Here is a 19833-nt window from a genome sequence, read left to right as displayed (position 1 = left end):
AGCATCAGTGTGAACTCCACACAGTGAGGGTGTTGATGCCAGCTGTGCCGCTCCCTAGGGAGATGAAAAGGCCTGATTGACAGCCACCCTCTGACCAGTGACTGGGTTCTAGCACAGCATACCTGTGACCAAGCAGTTAGCACTCCCCTACAGTCAGACCTCCCCACCCAGCTTGCTCTGCGGTGTGCTGAGTGGATCCTCTGTACAACTGAGCATCCCTCACTCAAAAATCAAACATACTTTCAGACATTTTTGAAGGCTGACCTGGCACTTGGGTGTTTCCAGCTTCAGAGCATTTCAGAATTTTAGATTAGGGATGCTCAATTAGTAAAGTCTGCAAAAATTTAAAAGTTTAAAGCACTTTGGTCCCACACATTTCAGATAAAGGATCCTCGACGCAGCAGAAACTAGAGAGACGGTGTAAAGTAGCAGTTCTGTATGGGCAGATTCCTCTTCGTGGCAGCCTGAGGTCACATCGGGCAGCCCCTGCTGAGCACTAAAGGGGGAGGCTGGCATTGGCAGCTGCTGGGGCTTAGCCCTGGGTTTCTGAGAGGGCCGGTATCTGAAAGGTGACTCCCTCTGCAAGCCGTGTCTTACCATCCATTCTCCCCAGCAAACTGTCCGGAACTGGCGCCAGAGCTGGCCTTCATCCCTGCTGCCCGACAGGCTGAGCGTTTGGCTGGAAGCGAGAGCAGCTGGCACAGCAGAAACTGGAGTAGTACTCATTGCCACAGAGCTGGGCCTTCAGGATCAAGGCACAGTTGGCCAGCTCCGGCTGGTCGATGCACTCCCTGCCCAGGTTCCTGGACTGAGCAGCTGATCCTGCAGGACAGCGGGAGAGAGAGGGCTGAGCAGCTTTCTTGCTGCAGGTTCTCACCTGGTCCATACTCGATCAGCAAGAAGGCCATGCCTTCCACCCCTTGCCAACCTCACTGGTGGTCCTCCTGTGATTCTTGTCTGTGGCCTCCACCCAGTGCACACACAACCTTTCCCAGATTCCCACCTGCTGACTGGACCATCAAATGGCTCTTCCAAGGTAACTCCTGCCCTGACGGTCCAGAGCTGAAGAGCCTTGTGACAGCTGTGTTGGCCCGGATTGAGAGGAAGGACAGGTAGAGTGAGTCCTAAGAAGCTGGAAGTCCTGCTCCCTGGTGCTGCTAGGTCCTCCAGCCTTCCCATCTTACCTCTGCCTCCTACCCCATCTTGTCTGGTTTCCACCTATAACTCTAGGGCTGCCCTGAAAGCATAGCCCGTGTGCCCCCTCAACCTTCCTAAGAGTTCTTGTAACTGGGGTTCACTCCACGGCCTCATCCCAGTTCCCCCCTCTTCTCTGCAGCCTCTGCAGCTGTTCCCACTGGCTCCACAGCCAGGCATGCAGGGCTGAGTATCTTCATGTCCCTGTTCCTTCAGAAGACACCATGCAAAGACCAGACCAGCTAAGGTTTGACATTCTTACCAGCATAACCAGAGCACTGGCTCCCTGTGTTTGCATGTAGCAAACCCATGTGTGCCTGCTGTTTTTTCACAATCTGAAACTTGGATTTCAACTATCAGCTGTTGCAGCCCCAACCTATCATGATAGCTGCTCTGCACGGTGGTTAAGACTATCCCTTCCCGGGGCTGGAGAGACAGCTCAGTGGTTAAGAGCACTGACTGCTCTTCCAGAGGACTGGAGTTCAATTCCCAGCACCCACATGGCAGCTCATGACTATAACTCCAGTTCCAGGGACCTAACACCTTCACACCGATGCACATAAAATTATTTTTAAAAAAAATCCCTTCCCTACTGAGTTCCCTTGGGCCAATTTCCCGAGCTCTCTGAGCCTCTGTCTTCTCTGTGAAATGGAGAGGAAGCAGCATCTTCCTCAAAGGGGTGTTCTAAGGATTTAAAACAGCTGGGCCTGGTGGCACAGGCCTGTGATCTCTACTCGGCTTCAAGGCCAGCTGGGGCAGCTCAGTGAGACCCTACCTCAAACTGCAAGTACTAAAAAGAGGCATGGGAGTATAGTTGCAGTAGCATGTAAAGTGCTTATCTGTAACATGCAGAAACCACTCACGGCAGCACCCAGGGCATGTAATAACCATGGCAGAAACTTGAGTGCTTACTGCTGCTGTCTTGACCCCACAGCAGTGTCTTCCTCAAAAAAAACAAGACAGGGACAGAATGTGTGCCAGACTACCTTCCCTTCTTACAGTATTTCCTGCTCTCTGCACAGCCCTCCTAGGCAGAACAATTCAGAATTTGCCCCAGCATGTGTGAAGCCTAAGCCACCACCCCACGCTAACACTAGTTCCAGTAACACCAAGCCATGACGTGGGCAGCATGAGATGAAAAACCAGCTAATGAGCACCTAGCTGCAGGCTGGTCAATAGAAGGGCTACAGACAGACAGCAAGGAGACAGCTGGAATTCTGGAGAATGCCTCCAAACTATGGAAAGGCTGCAGAATCCAGCAGAGGACAAGAGAAGGGAGGCCTCATGGCAGCCATAAGCGGGGTCACCAAAAGCCCCTCACAGTAGACACATCTACAGTTGGTCACAAACCTGAAAGTCCAGATCCCTTTGGGTTGCTTAACTCAGGGATGTCGTTCACACTGGACTCAAACTGGTAATCCTGCCTCTGTAACCCAAGTCCTCACAATGATAGCACACCCACCCCCGGAAGCCTGCATTCTTGGTGTTGTTTGTTTGGTTAGTGTATAGGAGCGATGGATTTTCTAGAAACATCCAAGGTGGAAGTCCTGCAATACGGTGTTTTCCCCGGGGTGCTATTGTTCACACAGGCACACGGAGCCACCATCTATCTTGAGTTCCTGGGTTGCAGAGCACTGGTCTGGGCTCTGGGGTCCCAGACACTGCTTAGGGAGCTCAAAGTCAGTGTCGGTCTCAAAGCAAAGCAACATTTCAACACACACCTTCAACCTCGGCCAGTTCCTACACTCAGCCTTGCAGCCGAAAAGACAGCCAGTACTGACCCCAGGCCTGCTATATTGGTACTGCAACTCCGCTTGTCATGAATGTTCATGCAGACCAGGGAGTTAGTGCCCCATTACCTCCATGCCAGATACCCTTCTCCAGGGTCTGCCTCAGGTCTCAGAACTGGCTGCTCGGCCGGAGACTCTGACCTGTTGCTCAGTCCCTCCCTGAAACACTAAGCCCTATGGAGAGCAGAGTGAGTGGACCCTTCCACCCCAGCCTTGTCACCTAACACAAGCTCCTGGGAGCTTAAACTTCAAAGTCTTGTTTCACCAGTTCTAAGATGTGACTTAGAAGCAGGCATGGTGGCACCTGGGAAGCAAAGGCAGGGAGATTAAAGTCAGGGCTAGCCTTGGCTACATACAGAAACCAGTAAACAAAACCAGGAATCAAAAAAAAAAAAAAAAAGCCTGTGAGGGGTTGGGGATTTAGCACAGTGGTAGAGCGCTTGCCTAGCAAGGCCCTGGGTTCAATCCTCTGCTCAAAAAAAAAAAAAAAAGCCTATGTCTGGCTGCCAGCTGTCCACAAATCTGCTGCGTGGCCAGTGGGAACATCCCAGAAGCTCTCTGGGTACCTGTCACATGCCTAGATGATCAGAGAGGCACTTTCCATCCGAGAGCCATTTATATAAAAATTTGACTATGCATGGTTTGGAAAGGAGACGGTACCAAACACTGATCAAAGAATCATCTTCCCTGTGCCTTTTCTTCAGAATAAGGTCGTTTATTTACCTGTGTATTTACTTATTTGTCATGGTGCTAGGGTAGAGCCCAGGGCCTTGCACACTAGGCAAGAACTGCTCTGAGCCCAGACCCACAGAACCTGCCCTGACTAGAATGGATAGATTGTGGGGTCCATCCATCTTAAAGCATTAGCCAAGCCAATCTTTTGTTTGTTTGTTTGTTTGTTTTTTGAGACAGGGTTTCTCTGTGTAGCTTTGTGCCTTTCCTGTAACTCACTTGGTAGCCCAGGCTGGCCTCGAACTCACAGAGATCTGCCTCCCGAGTGCTGGGATTAAAGGCGTGCGCCACCACCACCTGGGCGCCAATCTTCTTTCTTTCTTTTTTTTTTTTTTTTTTTTTGGAGCTGAGGATCGAACCCAGGGCCTTTTGCTTGCTAGGCAAGCGCTCTACCACTGAGCTAAATCCCCAACCCTACCAATCTTATTTCTTAAGACTGGTAAGTCTGAATGGCAGGGTTCTGAGGCATTTGCAGTGCCAGCCTGAACACCTTGGCCTCAGGAAGTGGAATAGCCCCAGGAAAGTGGGGCTCCAGTGTGATACTAAACACCTACCCCCAATTACAATACCAGAAACTAAGAGGTGAGCACGGGTGAGAAGGAGACCGCTAAGCCTGTGACCTGTGGTGCTCGGCTGTCTCTCAGGGCGGCAAAACCCAGGGACAAGCCTCTCTCACCTGGTAGGGCCACCTCCACCTTGGTGCTGCGGCTCACAGCCTGGCTCCCACGGTAGGCACTGCATGTGTAAGAGCCCTCATCCCTGGGCTGCAAGTTGTGAATCAACAGTGTGCCGTCTGGGGACTGGTGTACACGGTGGCCATCTGCCTGTACTGGGAGTCCATTCCTGGAGGAGAGAGGACATTGAGAGAGCCATCCAGGGCTCTGGAGACATGCCCGAGGAGGCCTGGGAAACAAGACATTAGCCAAGGCTATTCCAGAGCTATTCCAAGGCTATTCTCTCCCCATGAAGGCAAGTAGATAACATGCTCAGGGAAGTGGGGGCAGGTACCCTAAATTAGTAGGAGGCCATTTATAAGCACTGAGTTCTCAGTTTGCCTTAGAGCCACAAAGGAACTCACTCCAGCTGGTCACTGACAAATGCCAGGTCCTATGTCCGAGGGAAAGGTACATACACCTTCATGGCACAGAGGAGGGTGCAGGAATCCAGGGAGCCTTCCACAAGAAGGGCTAGCTGACCTGAGGAGGGGAGGCAGCAGCCAGGCTGGCCAACAGAAGGAGAAGCAGTGCTTTGGGAACTAAAGAAGAGCCATGGCCAGAGCAAGGAGGCAGGAGGGAACCAGGCTGGACTCTCCTGGGCTCCCAGCAAGGGTTTAATCAAGCTCTGGGAGCGACGAGAAGGGCCTGAATGGAGCAGGGACTGGCTGGGGTGGCCTAGAGGAAGAGAAAGCAGGGCGTAGTTGGTGCTTCAGGCACATGGAGATGATGTCAGGGCACTGAAGGAGACATGGGTGAAGGTCAAATGTGGGAGGTGGAGAGAGGACTACAGATTGGTCACTGGGCGACGGAGGTGCTAGGACAACCTTCTCTTTCCACGAGGGCAGAGAGGTGACCAGGTCTCAGCTCACGAGCGCCCTCCCGAGTGGAAAGGAATGAACAGTGAGATGTTTTGAATCTGGGCTGCCTGTGAGATCTGCAGCTGCAGAGTCCAGACCCAGAGTATCGGCATGGAGTGACCCTGGAAGGACACATCTCCAGAGTTGTCCAAGGTCGCAGCTCTGAGGACAGTGGCGAAGCCCTGGGAAGGGAGTGTTTGGAGAAAGATGGAGTGACCGGTAGGGCACCAGCACAGAGGAGGTAAGGACAGACCACCCTGTGGTGGCAGGGGTGGGGACGTGATTGGTGACCTTTCCGGTGCAATGTCTCCTGGAGCAGGGACTGGATATAGATAGGGCAATGATCAGGACAGACAGCAAGATGTACAGCCATGCTGTGACGGGGACACTGCGAGCACTGAAGCCCCTGGCACCAAAGCCACCCAAGTGGCAAGTGGCACCTGGCCTGCGTTGCTACTAGACCTCACCACCGGCACCTCCCTCCAGCAAATACTTGCCTTTGGTCACTTCTTGCTTCTCCTCCCAAGAGCATCCTCCCCTCTCCTTACCCTCCCTGACCTTGACCCTGACTCTCCCAGAGCCTCTCTTCTGTGCACAGCCAGCACTTGGGGGAACCCTGGGCCAAGGCCATCTCTCAGCTCATCACGCCCTGAGGTTCAAGTGGCCCCCAAATAACCAGACACTAACCTAAGTTCTGACATATTCTAAAGAAGTAGAGACAAAAGATAGTTGCTGAATTTCAAAAGAACAGCTGATCTGGGACCGGAACACTGGGGTTGGGGCTGGAGAGAATGGACGGCTCAGAGTTAAGAATGTATTCTTACAGAGGACCAGGGTTCAGTTTCCAGCAACCACGTGGTGAGTCACAACAATCCATAACTCCAGTTCCAGGAGATTCCCACCACCCTCCTCTTTCTGACCTCCACAGGCACCAGGCACACATGTTTTACACAAACATACAGGCAAGCAAAACACTCATTCACATAAACAAATTTGGGGAAAAAAAGAAAGAAAAACACCGACGTCTCCAAAGCTGCATGCAGCCCTGTGATTCTCAATATGGAAGAGACAGAACCATGTCTGGAAATACTGTTTTAATGTGGGCAGGGCAGATGCTACTGGTTCTAACAGGTGGATAGTCTAGAGACTGCTAAATATGCTACCATGGACAGGCCTAAAACAGCAAGCTTGTCTGGCTCAATATTTCAATGCTAAGATTAAGAAACTATAGTTGGCCGGGCGGTGGTGGTGCACGCCTTTAATCCCAGCACTTGGGAAGCAGAGGCAGGAGGATCTCTGTGAGTTCGAGGCCAGCCTAGGCTACCAAGTGAGTTCCAGGAGAGGTACAAAGCTACACAGGGAAACCCTGTCTCAAAAAACAAAAAAAAAAAAAAAAAGAAAAGAAAAGAAAGAAAGAAAGAAACGATAGTTGCTGGGTGTAGTGGCACACACTTTTAATCCCAGCACTCGGGAGGTAGAGGCAGGTGAATTTCTGGGAGTTTGAAGCCAGCCTGGTCTACACAGTGAGTTCCAGGGCAACCAGAGCTATATAGCGAGACCCTGTCTTGAAAATATCAAAAGAAAAATAGACATTAGCCAGGTGTTAGGATTGTACACATTCAATCCCAGCACTCAGGAGACAGAGGCAGGCGGATCTCTATGAGTTTGAGACCAGCCTGGGCTACAGAGCGAATTCCAGGACAGGCAGGGCTACACAGGGAAACCCTGTTTAAAACCCACCCCAAGCCCCAAAAGAGGAAATTATGTCACCTAGCCAGCAGAAAAACTGTCCTCTGGGGCTCCATGGTGTAGGATAAGGGTGCTCCAGCCTCCAACCCTGGCACCAAGCCTCGGAGGAAGGTGGCATTGTGGTGGCAGTGACAGGTGGAGGCTGTAAGGACATGTGCTGCTACTTTACCTGGACCACCTGATGTTCACGCTTTCTCCGTCCACCACACACAGAAGTCTGGCCGTGTCGCCCTCTGGCACTGTCATAACAGGAGGCAGGCCTGAGATTGTCAGCTCCCCTGGACAATAGAAAACACTGTCATGACTAACACAGACCCTCCCCAACTCCACCCCACTTGACCAGAGCGCCCATTGGCCACACCCAGCACTTCCTTCTTACTCACCCAGAACTCGGAGCTGGACCCAGTACTGATCCCGGTCCTGCCCATTAAAAGCAACACAGGTGTAGAAGCCACTGTCTTCTGTAGCCACCCGGCTGATGACCAGAGAGCCATCGGGCTGCGGCTGGTGCCTGGGGACCAGACACAGTCAGTTGGCTTTGACCCACCTGGGGGCTGAGCTGGCATCAGGAGAGGCAGGAGTGGAGAGGAGGGCTGAGCAGGGCCCCTGCTATTCAAAAACGTCTACCCAAAAAGCTGCTGGCCTCAACCCCTCACACAGTCCAGCTGCTAACACTTAAGTTCGCTTGACAATACCTAGCTTTTAAACTCGATAACAAATCATTTTTGTTTTCTGATTTAAAAACTATTTGAAGCCAGGTGTGGTGGCTCATGCCTGGAATCCCAGCATTAAGGAACTGGGAGCAGGAGGATTGCCGTGAGTTTGATGCCAACCTGGTCTACATAGCGACGTCGAGGCCAGCCTGAGCTACAGTGTGATGTCCTATGTCAAAAAACATAAAGGGGCTAGGGAGGCCGGGCGGTGGTGGTGCATGCCTTTGATCCCAGCATTCCGGAGGCAGAGCCAGGCGGATCTCTGTGAGTTCGAGGCCAGCCTGGGCTACCAAGTGAGTTCCAGGAAAGGCGCAAAGCTACACAGAGAAACCCTGTCTCGAAAAACCAAAAAAAAGGGGGGGGAGGGGGCTGGGGAGATCACGGTTGGTAAAAGTGCTTGCCTTGCGAGTCTGAAGACTGAGTTCAACCCCCAGAATCCACATTTAGGGTGGGGCAGGGAGGCAGACAGGCAGGCGTGGTGGGGCATGCCTGCAATCCCAGCACTGGGGAAGCAGAGAGGATTCCTGCACTTGCTGGCCAGCCTGCCTAGTCTACGTGGCAAGCTCCAGGCCAATGAGAGACCCCGTCTCAAAGAAACAGGTGGGTCGTTCCTAGGAATGATGTCTAAAGTTGACTTCTGGCCTTTATACAGAAGTGCACACGGAGGTACAACACGATTTTAGATTAGATTCTAGTTTGGTGTTTTGTTTTTGTTTGTTGTTGTTTTTGAGACAGAGTCTCACTGGGTAGCATTAGCTGTCCTAGTAGACCAGGCTGTCCTTAACTTACAGAAGTCCACCTACCTCCCCTCCAGGGTGTTAGAGTTAAAGGCTTAGATTTCTGGGGTTTGCCATATGCAAAACAGACTTGAATCCTGATCCTATAGTGAGCTGTGTGATATTAAGCTCCTGTGTGTAAGCTGCTCACAAGAGGCACATACTTCAGTATGGCTCCCTGTGGCTTACACAAGAGTGACCAGGCCTCAGTACAAAATCAGTAAATGTCAGCAATGGGGATCATCTAGGGACATGCAAAATCTGTCTCCCCCCTTGGCTGGCCCCTCATCCATCCACCGTACTTTGGAAATGCCTAGAAGCCCTGTGCTCCCAACCCCATTTCTCCAGAGCTGCTCTGGCCTCTATAGGATGTGTGGCTGGAGGTAGGCTGGTCAGCAGGCAAGAGGCTGAATGAACCTGGGAGAAGAGACCAGTTGCCCATCTCTTTGCCACTCAATGATGGGGGTTGGGAAGACTTCAGCACGGCAGGTCAGCCGGATCTGCTGGCCAGGACTGGCATCCACCACCCCAGGCTGAGTCCGGTCCAGACGCAGCCTACAAAACAAATTGTGCACACTAGAGGGGACCTGGCTGCTACTTCTCCCCATAAAACAGTCCCTTTCTTCCTTTCTGGTCAGGGTGGGATCCCTAAAATTATCCCTTAGTCCTGTTTAGGACACCAACACTGTGGTTAAGAACTGGGGGTGAAGGCCCAGGGCTGGCTGCCAACTTGGCTGACTAAACACCCCCAGAGTCTCTGCCTACCTTCTCCTGCCCTGCATATCTGCCACGAGGCCCTGACAAAGGTGCTCCCCCGCCACCAGACCCCCTGAAGTGGAACCACCCCTCAAGGCCAGCTCAAGGAGCCAGGCTTTTCTAATTGTCACCTCTCTGAGCCCAGGGCACTGGCCGAGAAACCCCAACCATAGCACATCCTTTCCCTTCTCCCCTATTAAGACCATGGACCCCGAAAGACTGAATATATTACAGTGTATTCAGAGAGCACTAGAGTATGCTGTGCTGTTACCTGCTGGCAGGCCTGGGGTGTAGGGAAGAGGTAGCCCCTTGGCCCCCAGCTCCTGCTCCGGAGTCCTGAGGACCATGGCCAAGGTCTGGGTTCCTGGTCTGAGGGAACGGTCTTGGCTGGACCTCAGACAGTACTGCCATGTCACCCCCTGTCATGAGGCCCAAAGAAGCAAGTATGAGCTCTGAGGAGGATGGGAGAGGGGCCATGAGACCAGCAGAGACAGTGGAGGAAAAAGGTCAAAATACTGTCCCTGCCCCAGGAGGAAGTGACCAAGGAAGAACTTGAGCCTTTCTAGGGTAGGTCAGCCCTGCCCAGGCCTTCCCTCTCTCCCTCCCTCCCTCCCTCCCTCCCTCCCTCCCTCCCTCCCTCCCTCCCTCTCTCTCTCTCTCTCTCTCTCTCTCTCTCTCTCTCTCTCTCTCAGTCCCACTCTGTTTTGTGAGAACCTGGAGGTGGGGGTAGAGGATGGGACAGAACCTGTGACTCGAAGCTGGATTTTCCGGGGGTCATGGCCTGGCCTGTGGTTGCCACAGATATAGATACCGGCATCCTCTGGCCTCAAGGGGCTGATGATGAGGGAGCCATCTGACTGTAGCTGGTACCTGATCGGGGGAGGAGAGATAGACCTCTGGGCTCCTGAGGTCAGGACAAGCCATCTGGCACCCACGCTACCAAGGGAGACCAAACGGCCTCACAACGCTGGGAGCCCTCTCACAGTCCTGAGGAATGCCAGGGGTCCTCCACAAGAAAGGGCGTTGCACATACAGGGGAATGTAGCTTTTGCTCACCACTGTCTCACAGGGAACCTCTCCCACAGGAGATGGGACCATGGTTTTACACGCACCTGTTGGAGGAGATGGTCTGACCATCTTTCTGCCACCCTGCCTGGAACTGCGGGTAGGTGTTGCCAGGGCAAAAGAGCTGGACCGCCTGCCCGATGGCTGCTTGAACCAAGGAGGGCTCTGAGCCTGCCAAGCTGATCCTGGAGAGGTAAGATGGAGGGGTCTGCCTCCTGACACAGGAGCGGGCCACCAGGGAACTGTCTCTTGTAGTTATCTGCAGGGCTAGAGTCCCATGGGAGATTCCAGCCTTCCCAACCCTGCCATACCCCAGCTATTGCCCCTGAGCACGTGCTTTGGTTTCTTAGTTCTGTTTATTTCCCCAACCCCCTTATTAATACGATGGAACAAGAATGACACATAACAGACCCCATATCAAAACTTATGATATATTCAGGGAATGAAACATTATCACCATTTTACAGGTCAAGAAACTGAGGTTCGGCACTAGCGAGCTTTTCTACCTAGACACAGACCTCAGGGTACACTAGCTAGAGCAGAGAGAGAATCTAGGAGCGGATACCTCGGCTAAACCTACATCCCAAGGGCTTCAGCATCCCTGTCTGTCATGTGATGGTGACAAAACCCACCTGGTGGGGCTGTCTCTCTAGGGCTCAGCCCTGGCTGGGCATCCATTGCCCTTACCTGGGAAGCAGGCCTCACCTGTGGGAGGAGCTATGTGTGGGCGGCACTGGTGGTCTCGCATCTCTACCCAGTCCAGAAACTCTGGGCTGGAGCTCCTGATCTCCAGGTCGTTCTCCATAGGCTGGGGGGTGGGGCGCCTCCCCGGGCCCTGGCTCTTGTCCTCTCTGCCAAGGGCTTCCAGGTGAGGGCAGTCTCGGGACTGTGGCTCTTGTCCTGTGCCAATCAGGTTCCTGCTGGCCTCCAGGACCACGTTGGCCACCGTCCATGTGGACACGATGGCCAGAGGCCCCTGCCTCCGGATGGCGGGGCTCTTGGTGCTCCTGGCAGCTGTTCATGCACTCCTGCTCCGATCTGAAGTTGTTGGCATTACCGTGGCAGCCGCCGTACCAAAAGCGGTTACACCGGCCCACTGATGCCACAAAGTACCAGCGGGCAGCCCAGTCTCCACATGACCCAGGAGCACTGGGCAGCAGACACCTCACTGGGTAGGCTGTGGATTGTGGATGGAACATGTCACCCAGGTGGCCAGTGGTGACACTGTCCTCTCCCCTCAGCCTTTAGGAGCATGCCTGTCCTGGTTTATAGGGCACAGCTCCACCCTTGCCGGGACCCCTAACCTCCCCTAGGAGCCCAGGACACTCCTAGCATCTTTCCTAGACTTGCTTAGGCTGGGTCACATACCAAACTAGAACCACCCCAGGAAGAAAAAGACCTGAGCAAGCTCTCTCATCCCTCTTCCAGCCTGGGGCTCTTGGTGTGTACACACAGACCAGCTAGAGCTTGACTTCCCTGTGCCCTCTCCTGAGGGGGGCTGCGAACATGCCCAGCAGGAGACCTGGCCTGGTCTTCATCCGCAGGACCATGTACCAGCCTCCAGCCTGCTTGCCCTCACAGCCCTGCTGGCCAGCATGGATAGCCTGCTCCATCTCTCCATGTTCCAAGTGCCTATGGCTACCTGTCCTGACAGCCACCCTTCTGCTGAGCCCTGGGCCACCAGCCTGTCAGACTGTGGATGCATCTTCCCATGACAGACCCTGGAAGCTCCACCCACTGACCATCCTTCTCCAGCCCCCACCCTCTCTCTAAAACTCAGCTTCTGCTCCGGGCAACACACACCCTGTCTCTGGCATGGGCAAGCGCTACAGCACTGCCCACTTTGCCCTTCCTGCCTTTACTTTGGGAGGAGCCTGGCCCCCAGAGGGACTTGATTGTACTTGTGATACCCACTTTTTTTTTTTTTTTTTTTGAGACAATCTTATTTATCTCGGACTAGCTTTGAACATGGTATGGAGCCAAAAATGACCCCGAACTTAGATCATCCCGCCTCTCTGGGATTACAGACCTGCACCACCATATCTGGTTTATGTGGCACTGAGGATTGTACCCAGGGCTTCATCCATGCTAGGCAAACACTCAAACACTCTACCCACTGAGCTGCAACCATATCCCTGGGCACTCCATTTATAACCCTCGCCAGCCAACTGCAAACATCATGGATGGAGGAACAATTGGTCAGAATCCTCTGGCCTGCGGGCTAGTGCATGCTCAGGAATTATGAGGTCTTTGGCTGTGGGTGGGGAATGAGGACCCAGCAAAATACCAGAGTCCACTCATCTGATCCCTAAGGATGAGAAAGGGGTACCCTCTCACCGTAGCTGGGCTGGCCCCTACAGCCTTCCCCCAGGGGACCAGCTGCAGAAGCCACATTGTCATAGCAACAGCCAAACTGGGAGGCACGGCACTCTCTGGGTTCGCTCTGATGGGCCTGGGGTTGGTGGATCTTGGGGACCTGGAGAGGAAGCCAGAGGTTGGGAGATTAGGAATAAATCTTGTTTTCAGTGGGGAGCTTGGGCTGCCCAGAGGGAGGAGGACAGGAAAAAGTAAGGGGCACAGCTATGAGCCAGAGGCAGAGAAACCCCCCCCAGGTCACCTCTGAAGCCCTGCTCTTTGAAAGGATATCCTAGATTACAAGGTTTGTGGGGCCTCCCTTTCACAAGGCTGACGCTGAGAAGGTCCCCGTAGCACTGAGCCCTGTTCCTGCCCTGGAGCCACCTACCTTGGAAGCCACTGCCCTGGACCCTGGCCTGTTCCCGGTACTGTCACTGCCGTGAGACCTGGGACAGCCAGCCTGCTGGGGCCCCCCAGCTGCAGACACCCCATCAGGGCAGCATCCGTACCTGGAGAGCAGTACACAGCCACCCTCACTGCCCAGCCCTACCCCTGCCCTCCCATGCTCCCTGGTGCCTAAATTCCCAGGGTGGAAGAGGCTCTGAGGCCGCTTACTTAGGAGGCTGTCTGGGGAAAAACCTGACTGGGAGAGCCTGTTCCTGTACCCCAGGCTCTGCTCACCCCCACTGCCACCCAGGGAAGGCAGCAGTGATGCCTCCGCTTGATGCATGGCGCATCCTATCCCAAGCCCAGAAACGGGGATGCAGAGGCACCTGCACAAACATCGGGCTCCAAGGAGCTCCCGGAAAAGTGCAGTCTATCCTTGATCCCCCACAACCAGAGTTTTTGAAGCAAGGTGAAGGGGGCGGGGGAATCTCCCTCACAACCTCCCTCAGCAGGAGCCATGGTTCCTGGCTCTCAGAAGCGGAAGCCAAGAGCAGAGAAGTCACCCAGCAAACAGTTCCAAGTCACTGGCCCCAAATCCCAGACCCTCATAGCAGTCCCTCAAGGAGCCTGTGCAAGGTAGATCTAGGAAGAACTGCAGAGAAGACATTTGGCAGAGTGGGGTGACTCCCCCCCACCCCCACCACAAGGCTGAAGGAGTGTGTTGGTAGAAGACTTTAAATGTAGCCAGCTTCACACTGAGCTCCTGAGCCTGGCATGGACCTGAGAGCTGGAATCACCTTTCATGCCTGCTCCAGGCCTCAGGCTACCTCTCCACAGGCTGGGCACATTAGAAGTCCATCAAGAGGAAGAGAGATCCATCTACCCAAAATGGCACAGTCAGGGTGCCTCAGGAATTCTAAGCTAGGCAAGCCTGCCCTGGGCAGGGATGCTGGCCCTGCCCAACGTTGCCCAGCCTGATCTTCCTTCTCTTGCCTGCTGAGGAAGAAGAGCTGCCCCAACCCACCTGCTCTGAAGACACAAGGCTCCAGCCAGGGGACAGCCTTGCCACTGCGGCCCAAGAGATGGTGTGTGGCCATCAGGGCAGCATCCATGGGGACTGTGTCTGCAGTCACGGGGTCCTGAGTTAGGTCTCAGGGGTGGCCGGTGTGGAGGGTGCTGCAGAGTGGGGGCCTGGCCTGCAGCCGACAGGTGGGGATCCTGGCCCTCTCTGGGGTTACTTGGGGCCCTGGGTCGCTCCTGGGCAGCCCACCGCTGGTCTTTAGCATCTAAACGGGAGGTAAAAATGATCACTGTGGTGCACCCACATGCTCCTTGCCTCCATCCCAAATCTAGGTCTCCACTCCCTCTAGGCCACCACCAGGCCACCCAGACTCATAGATGACAGGGCTCTGGGGCAGGGACCCAGCTTCTCACCTGAGACTGGGGACACTTGAGGGCCTAAAGGCATCCTGGGATGTGAGGGGTGGGTCCGTGAGTCCTGTATGCTAGGGACCTCTGTGGAGAACCAAGTTAGGGGTGTGGAGCTTAGCCAGAGAAAAGCAATGCCTGAGATAAAGATCAACATCCCAACCCCCAAAACACAACCCTGCAGAGACTGTATTGACCTTAGTCACAAGAATCCTCCTGCCTCAGTCTCACAGGTGCAGGGATTATGGGTCTGTATCAACATGGCTGCCTCAAAGATTTCTTGTCACTTTTCTGCATAGCTGGATTTTTTTTTAAATCTTAAATCTTGTCCAACTTAGTAAAATTACCAAATCATTGTCCAGTTAGACTTGGGGGCCATGACAGCTGAGCTGGTAGAGCACTTGCCTGGCATGAACCAGGCCCTGGGTTTGAGCCCAACACCCTCCCAAAGAGAAAAAAAAATGGATTTTCATGGCATTTAGTAGTTAATAGTCCTAATAAAATTGCTAGATGTTTTAATCATAAAATGTCAGAGAAATTGGTTTTTTTAATGAAGAGAAAAAGAAACTAAGTAAGCAGGGTACCCCCAAAACAGTCAGCACTTCTTAATGGGGGGGGGGGCTTTCCTGCTCTTCCACAATAAACTTAGCTTGACGGGATAATTAACATCAACAACTGAAGAACACTACAGTGAGATGCGGGTTAGCAGAGAAAGTGTGCGCCATGCAGGTGTGAGGGCTAGAGTCCCAGAACCACAAAAAGTGACCTCAGAGTTCCAGGCCAGCCAGGGCTACATGGTGAGAATCAGCCTTAAGAAAGATAATTAAAATATGATTGTGGGGAGGCTGGAAAGATGGCTGAGTAGTTAAGAGCAGCAGCTGCTCTTCCAGAGGACTCGAACCCGGTTTGAGTCCCACATGGTGGCTCACAACCATCTGAAACTCCAGTTCCAGGGGATCCAATGCTTTCTGGCTCTGTCAGTACCATGTGTACACAAGGCACATAGAGGTACATGGAAGCAAAATACCACACACATAAAATAAAAATTTAAATACAATTTTTAAAAGACATTTCTAGATCTGGTATGGTGGTGCACACCTGTAATCCTAGCACTTGAGTGGAGACCAAAGTGATCAGGAGTTCAAAGTCATCCTTAGCTACATAATGTTTGAGGCCAGGCTAGGCTACATTATACCCTGTCTCAATAACCCAACAATGATGATAATAAAGCATCATCATGTCGCCCTTTTCCAGTGCCCTGGGCATCACACACTAGGTACCTCTGCCCTTTTAGCTCACGGATTCCTGCCTTCTCCTTCCTGGGGTTCTTACATCTTGTCTGTACTTCAGACTGCCCCTGGGTGTGGGCCAAATCCGCCTCTCCCTCCCTTCAGAATCATGATTGGCTCAGCACCCCCAAGGACTCCCATCGGCTCAGACACAGTGCCCCAAGACAGCCACAGGCGGGACAGTTACCCTTGGTGCCCTTGTCTGGGAGAGAGGAACCACACTTGCCCAGGGCCACACTGTAGCCACCATGCTGATGCTTCAAGTCCCCCGTTCCCCTGAGAGCCTGCCACACACCTCCATTGGAATCCTGCTGTCCCAGCTGGAGTGCCCATAGCTCAGAGTCCCCACAAACCAGCTCTCCAAGGACGAACCTACTTTTCTCAATATCAGAGGCTACCTGCCCTCCCTCCCTCCCAGCCACGCCCCTGACTTTCTCAAGTCCACACACCAAGTCTTCCCTCTGTAGTCTGCATGCCTGAGAAGCCCCAGAGGAATGGGGGTGAAGGGGCATAGCAGGGAGCAGACCGGTAGGAGCAGTTTGCTTTCTCCATTCATCCGTGCAACAACAGTTGAGTTTAGCTACTAGACACTGGGGTACATGTGGTCCAGTGCGCGGTACACTGGGGGAGATATAGAGAGGAACGGGAAGCCATGGACCTAGCTCTTGGGAAGCCATATGGGACCCATGCAGTGCAAGAAAACTAAGGGAAAGGTGACGTGGAAGACAACAGGCTGGGGGAGTTGGAGGCTCATATGGTGCTGTAGATGGATCTGGCAGCAGCAGAGGCGGAAGTGGCCTGAGATGCGGGAAAGCAGCTAGGGAAAGGTCCCAGGCAGGAGGTGTGCACTAAACAGGCAGCGGGGTGGGGGTGGAGTGGGGTGGGGGGACAGGGGGGCGGGAGGGTGCACCCTCCCTTCCCTGTCCTCACCATGAAGATGGCAGGGCTGTCTGTTGCAGGGCTCCACCTCAGCGGGCTTGGATGACTGCAGGTCCCTACAGTGACCAGGTGGCCCAATGGCGCAGGTGACGTGTCGCCTCCGAGTACCCAAACCGCAGCTCTTAGAACACTGATAACCCGGGGTGGGGGTGGAGAGAAAGGACAACCCTGAGGCCAGGCACACCCTTGAAGAAGTGGGGGGCAGTGCTCTTCACAGGTGCGTTTGCAGAACCTTCCAGGACTCCAGGGACCAGGCCTGGACAGCAGGCATCGGGAGGGGACAGACACTCACCAGACTCCACGCGCCCACGTGCCAGGCCTGGCCACGGAGCACAGGACAGGCCTCTTGCACACAGGGCTCAGTGGGGCTTGGCTGGTCTTTCAAGGAGCATGCTGTGACATGGACCAGAGACTCCTGATCCCCCCGGCAGGTGACACTCCTCTTCCTGATGCCAGCTCCACAGGTGACAGAACACTGTAAGGACAGGCTATCAGCAAAATCGTCCCCCAGGGGAGCCCAACCAGCCTGGCTTAGAGGGCAGATGGCACCCCACTGTCCTTATCTCACTCCTCAGCCCAGAGAGGCCGAATCACTGCTCTGAAGTCACACAGGCCGAAAAGGTGTTTTCCACACTCCTGTATTGTATTTTCATTTATGTATATCTGTGTGTCTCTCTGTGTGTATGCCACCTGTGTGGGGGTGTCTGTGAGACCAGAAGAGGGAGTTGTATCTCCTGGAGCTGGAGTTGTAGGCCATTGTGAAAAACCCGACCCAGGTACCAGGTATCAAATTCAGGTCCTTCTGGAAGAGCAATAAGCATTCTTAACCACTGCTGGGCTGTCTCTGTAGCCTCCATGCCTTGTATTTGCAACTTGGACACAGGAGACAAGGCTTCCCTCACCCCCAAACACATCTAGCTCTGTCTTCTCACCAAGACAAACCCTTTCCCATCCAGCCCTGGGATGCTAAAGTCAGGAGAACCATGGGCCAGAGTCTACAAGTTACATCTCTCTCTCTCTCTCTCTCTCTCTCTCTCTCTCTCTCTCTCTCTCTGTTTTTTTGAGACAGGGTTTCTCTGTGTAGCTTTGCACCTTTCCTGTAGACCAAGCTGGCCTCGAACTCACAAAGATCCTCCTGGCTCTGCCTCCCGAGTGCTGGGATTACAGGCGTGCGCCACCACCGCCCGGCTACAAGTGACATCTCATCTCAGCTTTGGCCACATCTTCCAAGATGACCGGCTGAGTCCCTTACCCTCTGAGGACCTTAGCTGCCTTCCACAGTGGAAGGCAAGACCTGCTGCTACCCAGGCCCAAAACACAGTCCTAGTCCTGGGCAGGGCCTCACCTCTCCCCACGGCTCCACGCTCCAGGATGCACAGCGCTGCAGGTTGCAAGCCTGTGTGGTAGGGGGCTTCCCAGGTAGACCAGCACACTGGGTCTCCTCAGCAGCTTCCTGGCCACCAGCCCCATCTGAAGATATGCAATAGACAGAGCGAGACTGGAATCCACCCCCACAGGAGACTGAGCAGGGTGTCCACGGTCCTGCCTTCCAGCTGACAAAAAAAAAAAAGAAAAGAAACAGATAAGACTGGCATAGGAGGCTGCAGCTCCCCAACGCAGAGCGCACTGAGGGCCCACCCCACCCATAGAGACCACCAGCCAGGCCCTCCTAGGCATCCCCTATGGCTCAGTGGCCCCTGAAGGGTCTTTATCACACACAGACAGCCTGACAGCTGCTGCCCCTCGGCTTTCATTTCCGTGCCCCAGCTCTCCCTTTCTCCTTCTCACTGGGTCCTGGCATCCCAGTCAGACGCCATCCCTTGCCATCCTGTGTCGGGGCATCTCCAGAAAAGCTCTGCTCCTTGTATGTGGAGAAGCCCTGCCTGGCTGGGGGTACAAGGACCTAAGGAAGGGGAAGCCCCAAACACACCATGCAAAGCCAAGCCCACCACCGTCTCACCAGGCCAGGAGGGTGAGGGTACCAACACCAGCCAGCCCTCCAGGAACCCCCTGGCCCACAGATTACCTGTTCCCACACACATGCTGGGCCCCAGAATGGCGCCACGCTCCCGGCCGGTGCAGGAAAGAGATCCTTTGTGCACGAACAAAGCCATTGGCCAAGGTCTACTGACCCTTTGGCCAGGTTCCTGCCTCACCCCTAGTCATGTTTGAGCCCTCTGTTGCCTCAGACAGGGACCCTCTGGCACTGTCCCCAATCCTCCTGTCCCCAGTCTAAGCGTTCTGAAGACCCATGAACAGAGAGAACTGTCCTGTGTGTCCCGCTCAGGCCCATTCACCTCAGCTGCCACCTGATGTGAAGAGCCCTGCCCCCCCCCAACCTCTTCGGCCTACGCCTAAAACAGTTTAGGGACTCTCATCCCTTCCCACCCAAGTTCTTGGGCTCCACCATAGGTGGAAGGGGCTGGCAAGGCCTCACCGCTTGGTCTTTGGGCAAGGGTGAAGATTGCAGGAACGTCGGTGGGCTGGCCGAGGCTGGTGTTGGCACAGATGGTCTGGGTAGGCCTCATTGTCAATAGTGCAGAATACCAGGCGAGTCTGGTGACCTGTCGGGAGGAGAGCCACACAGAGCTGTTGGTAGGCCAGTGCTCTTCAAATGAACTCGCTAGCCAGGCACCCTTCCCGACTGGACCCACAGCTCATGCTGATTAAGTCCCACGTGTCCTTCTGTGCCACCACCATAACCAACTTACAGAGGAGTAAAGGGGGGCTCCAGGAGTCTTGGGTGGTAGTGACAGACCTTGGTCATGAGCTCCAGGCCTAGCCTCCAACTGCAGTGGGCAGCTCCTCCTAGGGGATCTCTCTGATCCTTGCAAGGGTCACAGCCCTTCATGGGGACGTCTAACTTTTTCCATACATAGAGGTATCCCTCCCCGGTAGCGCTGTGACAGGACTGTAACCCGCCAGGCCCCAGTATTCACCTCCACCACACTCGACGCTGCAGTCACTCCAGGACCCGTGGCTCCAGCTGAAGCCTTGGCCGGGCTCATTCAATGGCAGGTAGTACTCATAGTGCACGCCGGGGTTGGGTTCCTGGCTGATGAGCTGCAGAGAGGGTTAGCTGAAGTC

At 54.1% G+C, this 19833-nt stretch overlaps 1 protein-coding gene and 1 non-coding gene across 3 annotated transcripts in view; both read right to left on the bottom strand.

The window, feature by feature from the left end:
• Positions 1–254: 254 nt before the first annotated feature.
• Positions 255–19833, bottom strand: part of Papln (papilin, proteoglycan like sulfated glycoprotein) — a 31049-nt gene continuing 11470 nt past the window's right edge. The window contains exons 10-28 of one of the 2 annotated variants that reach the window (XM_036206346.1): positions 19686–19809; positions 19184–19310; positions 18773–18838; positions 18092–18299; positions 17039–17221; positions 16738–16876; positions 14525–14605; positions 14115–14376; positions 13092–13212; positions 12686–12824; positions 11054–11525; positions 10396–10533; positions 10029–10153; positions 9555–9702; positions 8945–9082; positions 7422–7549; positions 7208–7316; positions 4393–4559; positions 255–822 (exon numbers count right to left, since the gene is read on the bottom strand). In XM_036206346.1, the coding sequence (XP_036062239.1) occupies positions 647–822; positions 4393–4559; positions 7208–7316; positions 7422–7549; positions 8945–9082; positions 9555–9702; positions 10029–10153; positions 10396–10533; positions 11054–11525; positions 12686–12824; positions 13092–13212; positions 14115–14376; positions 14525–14605; positions 16738–16876; positions 17039–17221; positions 18092–18299; positions 18773–18838; positions 19184–19310; positions 19686–19809 (3051 nt within the window). In that variant the 3' untranslated portion in view covers positions 255–646. The remainder of the gene's footprint in view (positions 823–4392; positions 4560–7207; positions 7317–7421; positions 7550–8944; positions 9083–9554; positions 9703–10028; positions 10154–10395; positions 10534–11053; positions 11526–12685; positions 12825–13091; positions 13213–14114; positions 14377–14524; positions 14606–16737; positions 16877–17038; positions 17222–18091; positions 18300–18772; positions 18839–19183; positions 19311–19685; positions 19810–19833) is intronic. The other variant, XM_036206347.1, reaches the window with a different exon arrangement.
• On the bottom strand, positions 4056–4128 carry Trnaa-agc. The gene has a single exon. It is a non-coding gene; the product is annotated as a tRNA-Ala (tRNA).

Source organism: Onychomys torridus, chromosome 14, assembly GCF_903995425.1.
Source record: "Onychomys torridus chromosome 14, mOncTor1.1, whole genome shotgun sequence".
In the NCBI taxonomy this organism is placed as follows: domain Eukaryota; kingdom Metazoa; phylum Chordata; class Mammalia; order Rodentia; family Cricetidae; genus Onychomys; species Onychomys torridus.
Note: the sequence above shows the minus strand (reverse complement) of the source record. Positions and strands in the feature narration are given on the sequence as shown.